At 40.5% G+C, this 18,797-nt stretch overlaps 1 protein-coding gene across 6 annotated transcripts in view; it reads left to right on the forward strand.

The window, feature by feature from the left end:
- MED14 (mediator complex subunit 14) overlaps positions 1-18,797 on the forward strand; it is a 73,935-nt gene that overhangs the window by 25,030 nt on the left and 30,108 nt on the right. For all 6 annotated transcript variants that reach the window (XM_033850068.2, XM_073798996.1, XM_019943546.3 and 3 more), the window contains exons 13-16: positions 7,628-7,787; positions 12,086-12,280; positions 12,670-12,804; positions 15,182-15,258. In XM_033850068.2, coding sequence (XP_033705959.1) covers positions 7,628-7,787; positions 12,086-12,280; positions 12,670-12,804; positions 15,182-15,258 — 567 coding nt within the window. The remainder of the gene's footprint in view (positions 1-7,627; positions 7,788-12,085; positions 12,281-12,669; positions 12,805-15,181; positions 15,259-18,797) is intronic.

The following is an 18,797-nucleotide window of genomic DNA, read 5'->3' on the forward strand; positions in this document are numbered from 1 at the left end:
TATGAATCTACTTTCTGTTTTTGTAGATTTTTCTTTTCTGGACATTTCATATAAATGGAATCATAAAGTATGTGGTCTTCTGTGACTGGCTTCTTTCATTTAGCATAATGTTTTGGGATTCATCCATGTTGAAGCATGTACCAGTACTCCATTCCTTTTTATGGCTGACTAACATTCCCTTGTATGGCTAGGCCACATTTTATTTATCCATTCATCAGTTGATGGACATTTGGATTGTTTCCACTTTTTTGGCTCTTATGAATAACACAGCTGTGAGTATTCATGTGCAAATATATGGCTAGACTTCTCATTCCACTAGGAATGGAATTACTGGATCATACAGTAAATTTAAGCTTTTAAAGAAGTTGCCATACTAGTATGCAAAGTAGTTGTGCCATTTTACAGTGACATCAGCAGTGTATGAGGGTTTCCATTTCTCTACATCCTTGTCAGCGCTCATTACTGTCTTTGACAGTGGCCATCCTAGTGAGTGGGACAGGTGTCTGACTGTGGTTTTTACTTACATTTTCTAGGGACTAATGGTGTTGGGCATCTGTTCATGTGATTACTTTTTTTTATAACATGCAATGAAAACAAATTCTAGAAAAAAGAATTGAAAAAACATGTTCAAAATATAAGCCTCCATTTTTTTTATTAGAGTGAACAGACATAAAATTGCATTTCAATACATAAAATCAGAACAAAAAATACAAGAAAAAAATTCAAAATCTATATATTTTTCATTGAAAGTGAACATATACAGACAAGATACTCTTCACTCAAATTTGTTTTTCTTTTTTTTCTTTTTTTATCATCTTTATTGGAGTATAATTCCTTTACAATGGTGTTAGTTTTTGCTTTATAACAAAGTGAATCAGTTATACATATACATATGTTCCCATATCTCTTCCCTCTTGCGCCTCCCTCTCTCCCACCCTCCCTATCCCACCCCTCTAGGTGGTCAAAAGCACCGAGCTGATCTCGCTGTGCTATGCGGCTGCTTACCACTAGCTATATTTTACGTTTGGTAGTGTATAGATGTCCATGCCACTCTCACACTTTGTCACAGCTTACCCTTCCCCCCCCATGTCCTCAAGTCCATTCTCTAGTAGGTCTGTGTCTTTATTCCTGTCTTACCCCTAGGTTCTTCATGACATTTTTTTCCCCTTAGATTCCATATATATGTGTAAGCATACAGTATTTGTCTTTCTCTTTCTGACTTACTTCACTCTGTATGACAGACTTTAGGTCCATCCACCCCACAACAAACAACTCAATTTTGTTTCTTTTTATGGCTGAGTAATATTCCATTGTGTATATGTGCCACATCTTCTTTATCCATTCATCCGATGATGGACACTTAGGTTGCTTCCATCTCCTGGCTATTGTAAATAGAGCTGCAATGAACATTGTGGTATGAGTTTGAGAAGGATAGGTATTAGCTCTTCTCTAAATGTTTGATAGAATTCGCCTGTGAAGCCATCTGTTCCTGGGCTTTTGTTTGTTGGAAAATTTTAATCCCAGTTTCAATTTCAGTGCTTGTGATTGATCTGTTCATATTTTCTATTTTTTCCTGATTCAGTCTTGGCAGGTTGTGCATTTCTAAGAATTTGTCCATTTCTTCCAGGTTGTCCATTTTATTGGCATAGAGTTGCTTGTAGTAATCTCTCGTGATCTTTTGTATTTCTGCAGTGACAGTTGTTACTTTTCCGTTTTCATTTCTAATTCTATTGATTTGAGTCTTCTCCCTTTTTTTCTTGATGAGTCTGGCTAATGGTTTATCAATGTTGTTTATCTTCTCAAAGAACCAGCTTTTAGTTTGATTGATCTTTGCTATCGTTTCCTTCATTTCTTTTTCATTTATTTCTGATCTCTTTATGATTTCTTTCCTTCTGCTAACTTTGGGGGTTTTTTGTTCTTCTTTCTCTAATTGCTTTCGGTTCAAGTTTAGGTTGTTTATTCGAGATGTTTCCTGTTTCTTAAGGTAGGATTGTATTGCTATAAACTTCCCTCTTAGAACTGCTTTTGCTGCATCCCATAGGTTTTGGGTCGTCGTGTCTCCATTGTCATTTGTTTCTAGGTATTTTTTGATTTCCTCTTTGATTTCTTCAGTGATCACTTCGTTATTAAGTAGTGTATTGTTTAGCCTCCATGTGTTTATATTTTTTACAGATCTTTTCCTGTAATTGATATCTAGTCTCATAGCGTTGTGGTCGGAAAAGATACTTGATACGATTTCAATTTTCTTAAATGTACCGAGGCTTGATTTGTGACCCAAGATATGATCTATCCTGGAGAATGTTCCATGAGCACTTGAGAAAAATGTGTATTCTGTTGTTTTTTGGATGGAATGTCCTATAAACATCAATTAAGTCCATCTTGTTTAATGTATCATTTAAAGCTTGTGTTTCCTTATTTATTTTCATTTTGGATGATCTGTCCATTGGTGAAAGTGGGGTGTTAAAGTCCCCTACTATGAATGTGTTACTGTCAATTTCCCCTTTTATGGCTGTTAGTATTGGCCTTATGTATTGAGGTGCTCCTATGTTGGGTGCATAAATATTTACAATTGTTATATCTTCTTCTTGGATCGATCCCTTGATCATTATGTAGTGTCCTTCTTTGTTTCTTCTAATAGTCTTTATTTTCAAGTATTTTGTCTGATATGAGAATTGCTACTCCAGCTTTCTTTTGGTTTCCATTTGCATGGAATATCTTTTTCCATCCCCTCACTTTCAGTCTGTATGTGTCTCTAGGTCTGAAGTGGGTCTCTTGTAGACAGCATATATATGGGTCTTGTTTTTGTATCCATTCAGCCAGTCTGTGTCTTTTGGTGGGAGCATTTAGTCCATTTACATTTAAGGTAATTATCAGTATGTATGCTCCTATTCCCATTTTCTTAATTGCTTTCGGTTCGTTATTGTAGGTCTTTTCCTTCTCTTGTGTTTCTTGCCTAGAGAAGATCCTTTAGCATTTGTTGTAAAGCTGGTTTGGTGGTGCTGAACTCGCTCAGCTTTTGCTTGTCTGTAAAGGTTTCAATTTCTCCATCAAATCTGAATGAGATCCTTGCTGGGTAGAGTAATCTTGCTTGTAGGTTTTTCTCCTTCATCACTTTAAATATGTCCTGCCAGTCCCTTCTGGCTTGCAGAGTTTCTGCTGAAAGATCAGCTGTTAACCTGATGGGGATTCCCTTGTGTTATTTGTTGTTTTTCCGTTGCTGCTTTTAATATGTTTTCTTTGTATTTAATTTTTGACAGTTTGATTAATATGTGTCTTGGCATGTTTCTCCTTGGATTTATCCTGTATGGGACTCTATGTGCTTCCTGGACTTGATTAACTATTTCCTTTCCCATTTTAGGGAAGTTTTCAACTATAATCTCTTCAGATATTTTCTCAGTCCCTTTCTTTTTCTCTTCTTCTGGAACCCCTATAATTCGAATGTTGGTGCGTTTAAAGTTGTCCCAGAGGTCTCTGAGACTGTCCTCAGTTCTTTTCATTCTTTTTTCTTTCTTCTGCTCTGCAGTAGTTATTTCCACTATTTTATCTTCCAGATCACTTATCCGTTCTTCTGCCTCAGTTTTTCTGCTATTGATCCCATCTAGAGTATTTTTAATTTCATTTATTGTGTTGTTCATCATTGCTTGTTTCATCTTTAGTTCTTCTAGGTCCTTGTTAAATGTTTCTTGCATTTTGTCTATTCTATTTCCAAGATTTTGGATCGTCTTTACTATCATTATTCTGAATTCTTTTTCAGGTAGACTGCCTATTTCCTCTTCATTTGTTAGGTCTGGTGGGTTTTTATCTTGCTCCTTCATCTGGTGTGTGTTCTTCTGTCTTCTCATTTTGCTTAGCTTACTGTGTTTGTGGTCTCCTTTGTGCAGACTGCAGGTTCGTAGTACCCATTGTTCTTGGTGTCTGTCCCCAGTGGCTAAAGTTGGTTCAGTGGGTTGTGTAGGCTTCCTGGTGGAGGGGACTAGTGGCTGTGTTCTGGTGGATGAGGCTGGATCTTGTCTTTCTGGTGGGCAGGTCCACGTCTGGTGGTGTGTTTTGGGGTGTCTGTGGACTTACTATGATTGTAGGCAGCCTCTCTGCTAATGGGTGGGGTTGTGTTCCTGTCTTGCTAGTTGTTTGGCGTAGGGTGTCCAGCACTGTAGTTTGCTGGTCGTTGAGTGAAGCTTGGTGTTGGTGTTGAGATGCAGATCTCTGGGAGATCTTCACCATTTGATATTACGTGGAGCTGGGAGGTCTCTTGTGGACCAGTGTCCTAAAGTTGGCTCTCCCACGTCAGAGGCACAGCACTGACTCCTGCCTGCAGCACCAAGAGCCTTTCATCCACACAGCTCAGAATACAAGAGAGAAAAAGTAGAAAGAAAGAGGATAAAAGAAAATAAAGTAAGATAAAATAAAATAAAGTTATTAAAATAAATATTATTAAGAAAAAATTTTTTTAAAAATGTAAAAAGAAACCGGACGCACAGAACCTTAGGACAAATGGTGAAAGCAAATCTATACAGACAGGGCTTCCCTGGTGGCACAGTGGTTGAGAGTCCGCCTGCCGATGTAGGGGACACAGGTTCGTGTCCCGGTCCACAAAGATCCCACATGCTGCAGAGCGGCTGGGCCCGTGAGCCATGGCCGCTGAGACTGCGCGTCCGGAGCCTGTGCTCCGCAACAGGAGAGGCCACAATAGTGAGAGGCCTGCGTACCGCAAAAAAAAAAAAAGCTATACGGACAAAATCTCACACAGAAGCATATACATACACACTCACCAAAAGAGGAAAAGGGGAAAAAATAATAAATCTTGCTCTCATAGTCCACGTCCTCAATTTGGGATGATTCGTTGTCTATTCATGTATTCCACAGATGCAGGGTACATCAAGTTGATTGTGGAGATTTAATCCGCTGCTCCTGAGGCTGCTGGGAGAGCTTTCCCTTTCTCCTCTTTGTTCGCACAGCTCCCGGGGCTCAGCTTTGGATTTGGCCCCGCCTCTGCATGTAGGTCACCTGAGGGCGTCTGTTCTTCGCTCAGACAGGGCGGGGTTAAAGGAGCAGCTGATTCGGGTCTCTGGCTCACTCAGGCCAGGGGGAGGGAGGGGTACGGATGCAGGGCGAGCCTGCAGAGGCAGAGGCCAGCGTGACCAGCCTGAGGGCGCTGTGTGTTTTCCCAGGGAAGTTGTCCTTGGATCACGGGATCCTGGCAGTGGCGGGCTGCAGAAGCTCCCGAGAGGGGAGGTGTGGATAGTGACGTGTGCTCGCACATAGGCTTCTTGGTGGTGGCAGCAGGGGCCTTAGCCTCTCATATCCGCCTCTGGGGCCCGCGCTGTTAGCCCCGGCTCGCACCCGTGTCTGGAGCTCCTTTAAGCAGCGCTCTTAATCCCCTCTCCTCACACACCAGGAAACAAAGAGGGAAGAAAAAGTCTCTTGCCTCTTCGGCAGCTCCAGACTTTTTCCCGGACTCCCTCCCGGTTAGCTGTACTAGCCCCTTTCAGGCTGTGTTCACGCCGCCAGCCCTCTCCCTGCGCTCTGACCGAAGCCCGAGCCTCAGCTCCCAGCCCCGCCCGCCCCAGCGGGTCAGCAGACGAGCCTCTTGGGCTGGTGAGTGCCGGTCGGCACCGATCCTCTGTGCGGGAATCTCTCCACTTTGCCCTCCGCACCCCTGTGGCTGCGCTCTCCTCCGCGGCCCCGAAGCTCCCCCCCTCCCGCAGTCTTCGCCCGTGAAGGGGCTTCCTAGTGTGTGGAAACCTTTCCTCCTTCACAGCTCCCTCCCACTGGTGCAGGTCCCGTCCCTATTCTGTTGTCTCTGTTTATTTTTTCTTTTGCCTTACCCAGGTACGTGGGGGAGTTCCTTGCCTTTTGGGAGGTCTGAGGTCTTCTGCCAGCATTCAGTAGGTGTTCTGTAGGAGTTGTTACACGTGTAGATGTATATCTGATGTATCTGTGGGGAGGAAGGTGATCTCCGAGTCTTACTCTTCCTCCATCTTCCGCCCGTAACTCACTCAAATTTTTTTTTTCTTCTGCAAAGTCGTAACAAAAAGTTGAGTGAGGGCTTCCCTGGTGGCGCAGTGGTTGAGAGTCCGCCTGCCGATGCAGGGGACGCAGGTTCATGTCCCGGTCTGGGAAGATCCCACATGCCGCGGAGCGGCTGGGCCCATGCGCCATGGCCGCTGAGCCTGCGCCTCCGGAACGGGAGAGGCCACAACAGTGAGAGGCCTGCGTACCGAAAAAAAAAAAAAAAAAAAAAAAAAGTTGAGTGAAATAGCAATCCCATATATGCTTTGAAAGAATATCTTGTATGTATTATTCACACATTTATAATTTATATATATTACATTTGTAATAGATTTAGATTTTTAATGTGGCAAATGAGCTTGTTTCTGGTTTGTTGTAATTAATCTCGGTTGGATTGTTGATGATGAAAATCACAAGAGATAATGTGTATCTTAAGTGTTTCCATGGTTTTTTTAAAATAACATCCATAGTAGAGATACCAGTCTCACAAAGGTATGTTGATGAGAGTGGACGTAGAGATCTGAAAGCAGTTTTTGCAAGTTCAGAATATTCGTTTTTAACTGTCATCCAGAATGAGGCAAGTATTGGTGTATTTTAAAAATTTATTTTCATTGTTTTATTAATAGTTCTAGCAATTGCTCCTGTGAAGCTGTAGTTAAATTTGTTTTTCAGGGTGAAAAAGCAGTTTCCAGATGCTATACATTTTGGGGGGTAATAGTTGACAAAGTGCCCTTAAAATATTATATTATTAAACATGGCTTTACTGTACATGACTAGTACATATTTTGTATCCCATGTGGCTCACCACAGAAATGCAACAACATCCAAACTGGTCTGTGCCCTGTTATGCAAGGCAAGCCTAGTGATCGTGATCTTGGATGTTGTGGCACTGTTATGTTGCTATGAAAAGCTTCTATATTTGTATTCTTATATTTTGAGTTGTCTCATTGTGGATCAGTGAGAGTTTGTGTACCAATCATTTTATCCCTTTTTCACATATTATATGGTATCCTAGCCTCAAGGATAGACAGTCAGATAAAAGGAATAAGAGGAGTACTGTAGTAGAAGCATCAAAGTGAAATCTGGTGGCTTAACTGAGAGAGCGGGGAAGAAGGTAAGCAACACTTACTGGCACCTGCTAGGCATACCTGTCACTTTATTTGCACAGTATAAAAACTGGGACTGAATATCTCCAGTGATACCAGAAAAATGAGATACTTTTATACTTATTGTTTGTTGTTCTATTTTGTTTTATAAACACTTCAGGCATTTTATAAAAGATGTTGAGATTAGTTTGTGCTGTCTTATAAAGCATAGGAAATCTTTCATCTCCTATAATAAACTGATACAGTGTCTCAGCCTTAATACTAGTTAATTCTACCTTATTAATTAAAATCCATTCACACTGCAGTTTAAACTCCTTAAACTAGAACTAGAACTAACAGTCCAGTACAAAACTAGAGGAATGATTCATCATTATGGTCATGTGTCCTTTTACTAGTTCAGTTAAATTTCATATTAATTGGTTTCTTAGTGGTCTTTAATCTATTTATAAATCAGTAGCGCACAGTTAATCAGAAAAGTCTATGATTTTGTGATTTGGATTATCTCTTTTAAGGTTTTGGCTTGGACAACAGCGTTGCAAACAATCTATAAAACACTTGCCTACAATAAGCAGTGAAACATTGCAGCTGTCCAATTATTCGACCCATCCTATTGGAAACCTTTCTAAGAATAAGCTGTTCATTAAACTTACCCGTCTTCCACAATACTACATCGTAAGTATGCAAAGGGGTGATTTGGGTGATCGAGTTCAGTAATTCTATTAGTATCTTGAATAATTTATTGTTTGCTTTAACTTGCAAACGTATTTTATTGGATATTTGAATTTTGTATGGTGATTCTCAACCCGGGAGAGGGGAGAGAGATGGTAGGGATGAGGGAGAGAGGAAAATCATGTCTGTAAGAAATTATATAATGATTAGGCAGGGTTGGTGAATATAAGGTATGCCCCTATCCCTCACCCTAGGATCTCTCCTGTAGTGAGGCCTAGTTTCTGCTTGGAATGAGGCATCTCTGTGTAAGAAAAAATTTGAAAGCAACTACTGTGAAGGTTTGGAGATGTTTTGGTGTCAGATAAACTTGTTTGGCTCTAATCAAATGTTAACTTGCATAACGCTGCCTTTTAAATATGGCTGAGTAAAGTAGCTTTATTTTCTCATCCTTAATTGATTGAAGGCATATATATCCATTTTATTGATTGCACGTACCTTTCAATACACTGTAAAATCCTCATTCCTTTTACACTCCAGATGTTTTCTAGTAGTTTCTTTGAGATCATTGAATTGGTTAAAATTTGAAAGAGTTTGAAATATGGACTCATATATTTTATAAATATATTTCCTGCTTGTAGAAATTTTTGTGTATACCAAGTAGCTATTTCTAGATAAGATTCTAAGGTGTTTGAAACAACTTAATTCAGGATTGTTGGTTGAAGGTAATGGGAGTGCATTTTTTTTTAAGGTTTTAAGCTGTACTTTTAAAAGATACTGTCATAAAAAGGTAGCCTGATATATCTTAAGTTAGGGTTACTTATGTCGATGAATAAGTCTGTCATTGATGTGAAGTTCACTTTTTTCTGAATTCTAAAATACCAGCTGTGGAACTAGATCTGGCACGTGACAGAGGATTGTTGTTTCAGTTCTCTGTGAGCTGCCCGGTCTACATATGAAATGGTATACATAATAATCAAACCTATGAACACACAAAGATCTTTTGTACCCAGCCACACACAGAAGTAAATGGTTATAATTTATTACTTTCTGACCTTATTTAGTATCAACAAAAAGCCAGGCTTTAAGCCTCAGTGACTAGTGATTTACTATAAAGCAATAATTTGTTTCTCGTGGTTTAGACCAAAACTGAATGTATACTACTCTTCATCCTTCATCTTTCTCACTTAAGGATGATACGTTCATAGTAGTGGGAAGAACTACCATGGACATTAAGAACAGAGGAAAGTCTTCCTGCCTTTAAATGTCTTTCTGCTATTTTACTTTGGCCAGCTGTATTGAGATATAATTTATATACAGTAAAAATTCAGATGTTTTAGTGTCTGAAGTTTACAAAATGCATACAGTTTTGTAACTGCCATCATCCCCCAGAACTCCCGCATGCTCTCCTCTATAATCAGGCCCTCCCCCCACTCTCATCCAGTGACCATGGACCTGTTTTCTGTCTCTGTAGGTTTGCCTTTCAGTTTCGTTTCTTTCACTCAGCATAATGCCTTTGATTGTCATCCATATCGTTGTATATATGATAGTTCATGCTTTTTATTGCTGAGTAGTGTTCCATGGTATGGATGTATCACGGTTGTTTGACCAGCCTCTCATTGGAGGCCATCTGGGTTGTTTCCAGTTTGGGGCAATTGTGAATAAAGCCGCTATAAGCCTTTGCATATAGATTTTTTTGTGAGCATAAGTTTTCTTTTGGATAAGTAACTAAAAGTGGGATTGTTGGGTCATACACTAAGTGTATGTTTAGCTTTATAAGAAACTGCCAAACTGTTTTCCAAAGTGGCCAGACCAGGGCTTCCCTGGTGGCGCAGTGGTTGGGGGTCCGCCTGCCGATGCAGGGGACACGGGTTCGTGCCCCGGTCCGGGAAGATCCCACATGCTGCGGAGCGGCTGGGCCCGTGAGCCATGGCCGCTGAGCCTGCGCGTCCGGAGCCTGTGCTAGCCGCGACGGGAGAGGCCACAACAGTGAGAGGCCCGTGTACCGCAAAACAAACAAACAAAAAAAACAAAGTGGCCAGACCATTTTGCATTCCTGCCAGCAATACGTGAGAGTTCTAGTTGCTCTGCAATTCTTGCCAGCACTTGGTATTGTGATTTTTTTTTAAAAAAGTTAGCTATTCGGGACTTCCCTGGTGGCTCAGTGGTTAAGACACAGGTTCGAGCCCTGGTCTGGGAGGACCCCACATGCTGCGGAGCAACTAAGCCCGTGCGCCACAACTGCTGAGCCTGCGCTCTAGAGCCCATGAGCCACGGCTACTGAGCCCGTGTGCCATAACTACTGGAGCCCGTGCTCCACAACAAGAGAAGCCACCGCAATGAGAAGCCCGCACACCACAACGAAGAGAAGCCCCCGTTCACCACAACTAGAGAAAGCCCGCGTGCAGCAACGAAGACCCAACGCAGCCAAAAATAAATAAATAACTTAATAAGTTAAAAAACCCCATAAACCACAACAGTAATTTCTTTAAAAAAAATGTTATCCGTTCTGATAGATGTGTAGTGGTATCTTATTGTAGTCTTAATTTATGCTGCCCTGATGGCTGATGATGTTGAATATCATTTCATGTGCTAATTTGCCATCCGTATAGCTTTAGTGAAGTTCCATTTTACTTTTTTTTTTTTTTTTAACATCTTTATTGGGGTATAATTGCTTTACAATGGTGTGTTAGTTTCTGCTTTATAACAAAGTGAATCAGTCATACATAAACATATGATCCCATATGTCTTCCCTGTTGCATCTCCCTCCCTCTCACCCTCCCCATCCCACCCCTCCAGGCTGTCACAAAGCACCGAGCCAATATCCCTGTGCCATGCGGCTGCGTCCCACTAGCTATCTACCTTACTGCGTTTGTTAGTGTGTATATGCCCATGACTCTCTCTCGCCCTGTCACAGCTCATCCTTCCCCCTCCCCATAACCTCAAGTCCGTTCTCTAAGAGGTCTGCGTCTTTATTCCTGCTTTACCCCTAGGTTCTTCATGACATTTTTTTCTTAAATTCCATATATATGCGTTAGCATACAGTATTTGTCTTTTTCTTTCTGACTTACTTCACTCTGTATGACAGACTCTAGGTCTATCCACCTCATTACAAATAGCTCAATTTCGTTTCTTTTTATGGCTGAGTAATATTCCATTGTATATATGTGCCACATCTTCTTTATCCATTCATCCGATGACGGGCACTTAGGTTGTTTCCATCTCCGGGCTATTGTAAATAGAGCTGCAATGAACATTTTGGTACATGACTCTTTTTGAATTTTGGTTTTCCCATTTTACTTTTAATCCTTCCATTTCCTCAGGTGCCTCAGCGTTTATGCTTACGTGTTGACCAAACAATTTCCTGAAGAGAGTGTGTGGGGAGGAGGAGGTGGAGAGAAGGGAGGCAGGAACAGAGACATAAAAGTATGTGTTGGTCAAGAGCCTTGTCCAATGGCATTCATTTCTCTCACTTCTTAAAGTATTTAGGGGACTTTTAAATTTTAGGTAGACCTTGAAAACAGTAAGCTGTTATAGTGAGTAAGAGCAAGGTCTCTGGATCCAGACTTCTAGGATCAAAACGTATCACTTCTCAGCTCTGAGACCTTGGGCAATTAACCTAACTTTTTTGTGCCTCAGTTTCTTTATCAGAAAAATGAAGATAAGAATCCCTACTTCATAGAGTTTTTAGGAGGATTAAATGTGTTAACATCTGTCAAGTACTTAGGACAGTACGTGGCACACAGTAAGCTCTATATCAGTGTTAACTACTGTTGATGTTATTATCCTCACAGTGACTGTATATTTCAGTTGAAAAATCAGAGTTTATTTTTATATGCTTCCAAGCATGAGAGGTAGTTGTCATTTTTCTTCTGCCATAAGAGTGGAATTCTTAGGCTGTTTCATTGGTTAAGAGAGACAGCAGGGCAATTTAAAATAGATACCATTCTAGAAAATCTAGAAGACCTGCTGGACTTAAGCAGAAAATGTTTTCAATTTATAAGCTAAGGTATGAATTCAAGAACACCTAACGCTGATAGTCTAAATGTTCCATTTGCTCTAGTTTATGGTTGCATTTACTTTTATCATTGTTCTTTAGCCTGATCTATTTTTTTAGAAAACAAATTCCATATTTAATTGCAGTGCCTTTTTTTTTGAGATCATGACTGATTTGTCCTTGTTTAAAGAAAAAAGGCATCCACATTAGGCATATAATTCTGAGCCCTACTTGATATAAGGAGGAAAATATCCAACACTTATCAGTTATGTCTCTGAGACTCATTTCTGATTTGGGGCCTTTTTAGGTTGTGGAGATGTTGGAAGTTCCCAATAAACCCACACAGCTGTCATACCAGTACTACTTGATGTCTGTGAATGCTGCAGATCGTGAAGACAGCCCTGTCATGGCCCTCCTGCTGCTGCAGTTCAAGGAAAACATCCAGGAATTAGTTTATCGTACAAAAAACGGGAAGCAGCCTAGAAGCAGCACCAAGCGCAAGGTACGATCACATACAGGGATGAGCACAGGGTTTGCGTGTATGAACTTTGCTGTGCTCTTTAACCATTTTTAAATGGGAAAGAATTTGGTATGGTTTTTAAGATACTGAGCAGCAATAAGGTTTAGGTAACAAATGTCTATGTATTCTTGCAAATGTTTCTCTCTTAATTAATAATTATATACCATTTTCCAAAAGACAGCTTGTTAAATACATAATATTTACTACTAAATTTCTAGCGTTTAGGTCAATATTTGCTCAGTAAATATTTGTTGAATGAATTAACATTTGTTTTGGTTTACCTTGACTTTTGTTACAGTGGTACAACTGCCTTAACTAATTGCATCACATGTACTTTTTTTACCCACTTGTGTTCTTTACTTAAATTCTAGTTGTCTGATGATCTGTGTCCAGTAGAACCCAAGAAAACCAAACGATCAGGAGAAATGTGTGCCTTCAATAAAGTTCTAGCTCACTTTGTCGCTATGTGTGATACAAATATGCCGTTTGTAGGACTTCGGTTGGAGGTAATTTGGGGTATCTAAGTAATTTTTAAATGCCTTGCTAAAGCTACATGAATTCCATTAGAACCAGATGGTTGTGATCACTTGTATATTTTGGGAGGGGTGGGGTTGAAATCACAGCATCTCGTGGTATACATGTAAAACATGACTTAAATTATTTCATCTCTCTGGTTCCAAATTGTGGGCCTTCTGTTCTTTGTGGAAATGGAAAGTAAATTCTTCTAGTTTGAAAAAAAAAAGACAACTTTTGAGAATTAACATCTTACTTGTATACCTCTTAGGAACATTATTTACCCTTTTAGAGATGGGTAGTTGATAAAGGGGTGGCTCATTTTTCAGTGGGTGAAGCTGTCCATATTGCTTACTAATAAAATTGGGTTCCTTTCTGAGAAGCGGGTCAGAAAGAATATTAAACTAAATTTTTACTCTTTTCCTATGGAAGAAGCAATAGACTTATGCAGAGTTAGTGTCTTTCAAGAGTACACAATCGTGATATCCAGCATGATCCCCAAACATGAAAGTAAAGGGAGGTAACAGAACCTGCGTTTCTGTATTTCCAAAAAGGGCTTTGGCCAAGGATTGGCAGCCCTTAAAAGTAATACATCAAAACCTTAATTATTTCCCTCTAGTTTAAAGTTTTACTTTCTGTAAGACTCCTCCCCTCTGTAAATTATTGGGAATGAAGAAGAGACCTAGAAACATGGAAGTGGATGATATCAGTTGGGCTGACGATGATAGTCTTGGGAAGACTTGTTGAAAACATTTTGATTCTTTAGAGCAGGAATCAACAGACTTTTTCTATAAAGGGCCAGATGGTAAATATTTTAAGCCTTTGTGGGTCATAGTCTTTTATTACAGCTTTTCAAATCTGCTGTTGTAGTGTGAGCCAGCCATAGTTGATATTTAAACAAATGAGTGTGGCTGTGTTCCAGCAAAACTTTATTTACCAAAACAGGCAGTGGCTGGATTTGGCCCATGAGCTGTTGTATGCCAACCGCTGCTTTATAGGGTTTTGGGATCTGAAGGCCGAGAATAAGGTGTGAAATTGTGAGGAGCAGCAGTAGCCCAGAAAATGCAAGCCCAGAAATAGGCTAAAGTAGATACTTATGTCCACAACGTCCCCGCTCCTAGAACTGTAAGCTTGACGGATGTCCTCTTGTCTGGGAACTGGCCAAAGCTCCAAAACTGTGCAGTGTCCGTGCTTGTATCTACTTAACTGTGTTGTTGGGCTTTTTCATCGTGCCATGTGGATTGGTTACATGAATGTCATTCAGTTACTCCCTTGCAGTGGGAAGGGAGGCTACATGATGCCCAGGGGCAGTGTAATGCCTCATTCATTGTCTGCTGTCTTCCCCATTACCCACAGGCTAGAAGTTGCAAAAGCTTGTGTCTTCGTAGTGTCCCTGTAGACACCTGTAGGCATATGGCCTCTGTCCCCCTTCCCTGTGCTCCTATACCTGTTGCACACATAGGCCATGTAACATTCTGTAGTAGTCTAGTGAACTCAGTCAAGCTCTTAAAAACGTAACTTTTTCTTCTCTCAATGAAAAAGATATGTTAAAGGTAAAAGCAAGCACATTTTCTGCTTAAAGTAATTTATATTGAGATGTGAATAACTAAATCTAGTCTTACCAGGAATGTTTATATTTCTGATCCATAGAAGAGAAGCCCTCCCACACTTTGCTTCCTTTTGAATCTGGACCCCTCCTGCCTATTTGGTCAGCAGCTATTTTCCCAAACCTCTGCTCTTCCCAGGCCCAAAGAGCAGGGCTCAGTGAAATGCTTAGGGCTGCTTTAAATCCTTTCTGGAACAAGGTGGGTATAAATAAATAAATACTCTGTCAGAGAAGGCCTGGGAATATGTGCTGAAGGCAGGCATTTCTTTGCTAGATCAGATGACTTCCTGGCATACCCAAATAACCTGTAGTTCCACTGATAAAGTCTCAGGCACTATCCCTGCATTTACCTTTTTAACTCATTTACTGAGTCCTCCAATTGGGAATGATATCTCACTGGGTAAATGCATAAAGTGGAAATCTTTTCTTCTTGGGTTTCACGGAGGAAATAGTTGTTAAAAATAAAAATGTATTCCAGAAAAGTGATAAACGGAAAAATATTGTTTGTGGTTAAAAATGAGATGTGGCTATGACTCGAACTTTGTTTTCAAACAAACATAATTGAATCACACAAGAAAACCAGTCTTATTTGGTTTCCCAGGAAATCGGATGATGGGGCACAATGCTCATGCCTAATACGTTGTCAGTTTGGGACAGAGTGACTCTAGTACAGACGCCACGAGAATAGAGACAGTAGTACTTAGAAAAGGTAGTTTCCTTTGTCAAATTGGTGGTCTGACATAACTGTGCTTTTCTGTTTTCAGCTGTCCAATCTGGAGATTCCACATAAAGGAGTGCAAATGGAAGGTGATGGCTTCAGTCATGCGATTCGCTTATTGAAGTAAGTCCCTGTCACGTGTCTGACTTGGTGCCACACACTGCAGCCACACTGCCAGTGCTGCCCCTCTCCTTCCATGAGTCAGCATAAAGCCGAGTTCAGAACCTGCGGATGTCACAGATTTCTGCATGGAATTACTACGGTCTGGGGGAGCGTTCTCTTTCACCTGCCAAGTGGAGATCCAGCAGCACTTGGTATTTTAGGATGTCTTTCCTCTGGCTTATCTTTCATTCATTCAACAGGTGTTTACTGAGTGTGAGTATGTGTCAGCCTTGAATTCTGAAAGGGCCCTTCAGGATGCTGTGGGTTCACATAGCAGGGGGATCTGGGCCAGTTCAGAAGTCAGGAAGGGTATCCCTGAGGAAGTACCAGTTGTACGTAGACTGAAGGAGAGGTGAGAATTAGCCAGAGGAAAGGGAGCTAGAATGGGAGTGGGCACCCCTAACCAGAAGGAATAACTGCGAAAATGAAGGCTTAGAGGGAAGGGAAAGCTCGGCATCCTGGACCTGAAGGAAGTTGGGCGTGGCAGGAGTTAGGAGAGATGAACCTAGAGACGTGAGCAGGAAGGGGTCAGATCCTGTAGGGTCTTTGTAAGTGTCCTTAAGGAATTTAGACTTTACCACAATGGCAGTAAGAAGCCATCAGATGATTTTAAGCAGAAACTGACATCATTAGATAGGTGTTTTTGAAAGCTCACTCTGATAGGGGAACAAGACTGAAGTAGCAAAACTAGTTGCTGAAATGGTTCACACCAGAGTTCTTAGTAGCTTGGACCAGAGAAAGTTCCATAAGGACTTAGGGGACGAAATCTTAAGGGGTTGGTGATTAGATTGATGTCGAAGGTGAGAAAGAGGAGAAGGTGGCAAAGTTAACTCTTAGTTTTATCTTGGGCAAATGATGGATGACAGTGATGTTTTCCAAGACGGGACCGAAGATGTGAGTTTGAAGGGGCTTTGCTAAGTTTGAGGTGCCTAGACATCCCTTTGGGCAGGCAGGGTTGTGTCTCAAGCCCAGGTGACTGGTCTGGGCAGGAGAAGTAACTGAGTCGGTACCAAGGTGAAAGTAATTGAGCTGGGATAGTAACTTACATCACCAGGAAAGAGCACGCAGGGGGAGATGGGCAGAGGGCTTGGTTCTAAACGGGTAGAGGACAAGGGGGCCAAAGGATGCTTAGAGGGAAAACTAAGGCAGCGTGTGTGATTTATAAGGTGACCAGGATGGACTTGCAAAGCTAGAATGCCATTTAAGAGATCACCCTTTTTGGTGCACAAAGCAGTTTTCTTTTTTGGACATTTGTATTGTTTATTAGACGTTGCTTAATAATATAAATCATAGAAGCAATTTTTATTTATTGAATTCCTGTCTGCCAAGACATGGCGGCTCTGCAATTTGAGCCAGCGGGGCTTTAATTTTTGTTACTTGGGAATCAATTTGCCCTGTGGAAGGTGGGAAGGACTCGCAGATAGCGTGCACTCCACCCATGTGTCATGGTGCTCACGTTAGATAAAGAGTTGAACTAGAATAGCTGCCCTGCCTGGTTACCTTAATGCCATCTCCACAAAAAGCTTTCTGGGGAGAGAGCTGGTCTTAGAATAGACATCAAAAGGAAAATGTAAAACTTTTAATTAATTTGCCTTTGGTTTTATATTACTTCTGCCTAAAGTATAGGGTTTTTTTCTTTTTACTCTTTTTGACAACTGTAGATTAATAGATGATAACATTTGTGTTCTAGTCTCTTAGTTATATTTTTCATGTTTTGCAAGAATCTTAAAATATCTTGCTCTCGGCATTTTTACAAAAGACATTTCAGTCCCCTTTATTCTTGAACTCAAGAGAATTCATTATAGTCCTTACGTGGAGAGGAAGCACTTCATATTTTTTAATCTTCATTTTACAATAATTTTTGAGAAAGTCTTTACTATATCCTGGCTATTGTTTCCTTTATTTAAAACTTAAAAGGAAAATATATAGAAATGGATAAAGAGATCTGTTTGGTACAAGCTGTCCGTTATCGGGGGAAGGAAAAAATAATAAATGTCTAAATATGATTTTATTAAATTAAAATCTGGGATAGATCTAATTATAATTAGTAAGTAATTGCTCCAATTCATTTAATCTTCAGAAACTCTTCTTTTAAGCATTTAGTCCTAGGTATATTCATATTAAACGGGAGTATGACTTCAAAGCTTTAAAATTGAGCATAGTTTTCTCCTCTTTGCTAAAAAATATGTTCTGTTCTTGTTCAGCTTATCTCCTTGAAAATCTGTTGAGCAGGCCTTCTTGCTGTATCTCTGAAAATATGGTAAACACCTTAGACTGCTCTGGTTCATGGGCCTGTTGCCTTGTGCAAACTCAAGAGCCTTGATCCCACCGCTCAGATGACACAGTCTCGAGAGCAGCATGCTCGCAGTGCCTTGTTTTGAGCTCTTAAGCAAACTTTCCACCCTCTCCTGAACTAACATTACAGTAATGGGCAGTGGTGCTGGTCCTCCAGCCACGCCCACAAGGTTTTTTCATCTCGTGATTCGTTTGCCTCTGGTAGCTTATGCAAGTAATGCACAGGCCCAGCTCTTTTTTGCAAGTTGTGTGACTCGGCTTGTCAGTTATGCGACTGAGTCCTGCATATGCACGTGCAATCTATATAAAATCCACCCCACTTTCCTTGTAGGTGCAGTTGTGCTGCTTTTACTAGCACTTTCAGTGATCTTCCTCCCCACTTTTGCACTGTGGGGACATAACGTGGTTACTGATGTTTGTAAAATCCCTCAGAACGAAACTGACACGCAGCACGTGACGGCGGAGAAGGAGCAGTGCTGATACACATCTGCCCTAGAAGACCAGAGCTTACTTTTCTAAATTTGTTCAGTATTCAGAATTACAGGAGAAAAATCAGTCAGGAGTAGCTGTTTAGATCAAAAAACTTTTTTGAAATGATAGAAATTTTCAGATATGTTAAATCCATTGTCCGGGGAACATCTTCCTCGGTTCTTAATTTTTGGCAAATATATTGAATAATAGTATTTTGTGTTTGTAATGATTTTGTCAGGTTTCCTTTTGGGGGAACCTGTTTTTTTTTTTTTTTTCCCCACCTCACATGATCATGCAGGGAGGATTAAAGTTATTGTTATTTCTCTCTGTTACATGTATAACCTTAAAAGCAAGTAGATATTTTGCAGGTTCCTTGAAATAAAGCCAATTATATCGGTATCACAGATTAAGAAAGTGACATAGAATGCATTTTCAGGGTCGTGTTGTCCCTGAGAACATAAATTGGAAGGAGTCTTACTTAATTCTTACTTCCAAACATGCTGACTTCTATGTGTTCATTTTCTAACCAGATGGATTTCATGAAATACCTATTTTATGTGAAAGAAGGATAATGTACTGCATTTATATTTTCAAAATCAGGATTTAAAAAATCTATCTGAATTGGCTGCTTTATAACTACTGTGGTTTAGAGGTACATTTTGAGGGGTAAGGGCAGGCAAAAGTCCTCAGTATACCCGAAGTTCGAAGCATATGTGCAGTGTATGCGATTTCTA

The sequence above is a fragment of the Tursiops truncatus genome, chromosome X (assembly GCF_011762595.2).
Source record: "Tursiops truncatus isolate mTurTru1 chromosome X, mTurTru1.mat.Y, whole genome shotgun sequence".
In the NCBI taxonomy this organism is placed as follows: domain Eukaryota; kingdom Metazoa; phylum Chordata; class Mammalia; order Artiodactyla; family Delphinidae; genus Tursiops; species Tursiops truncatus.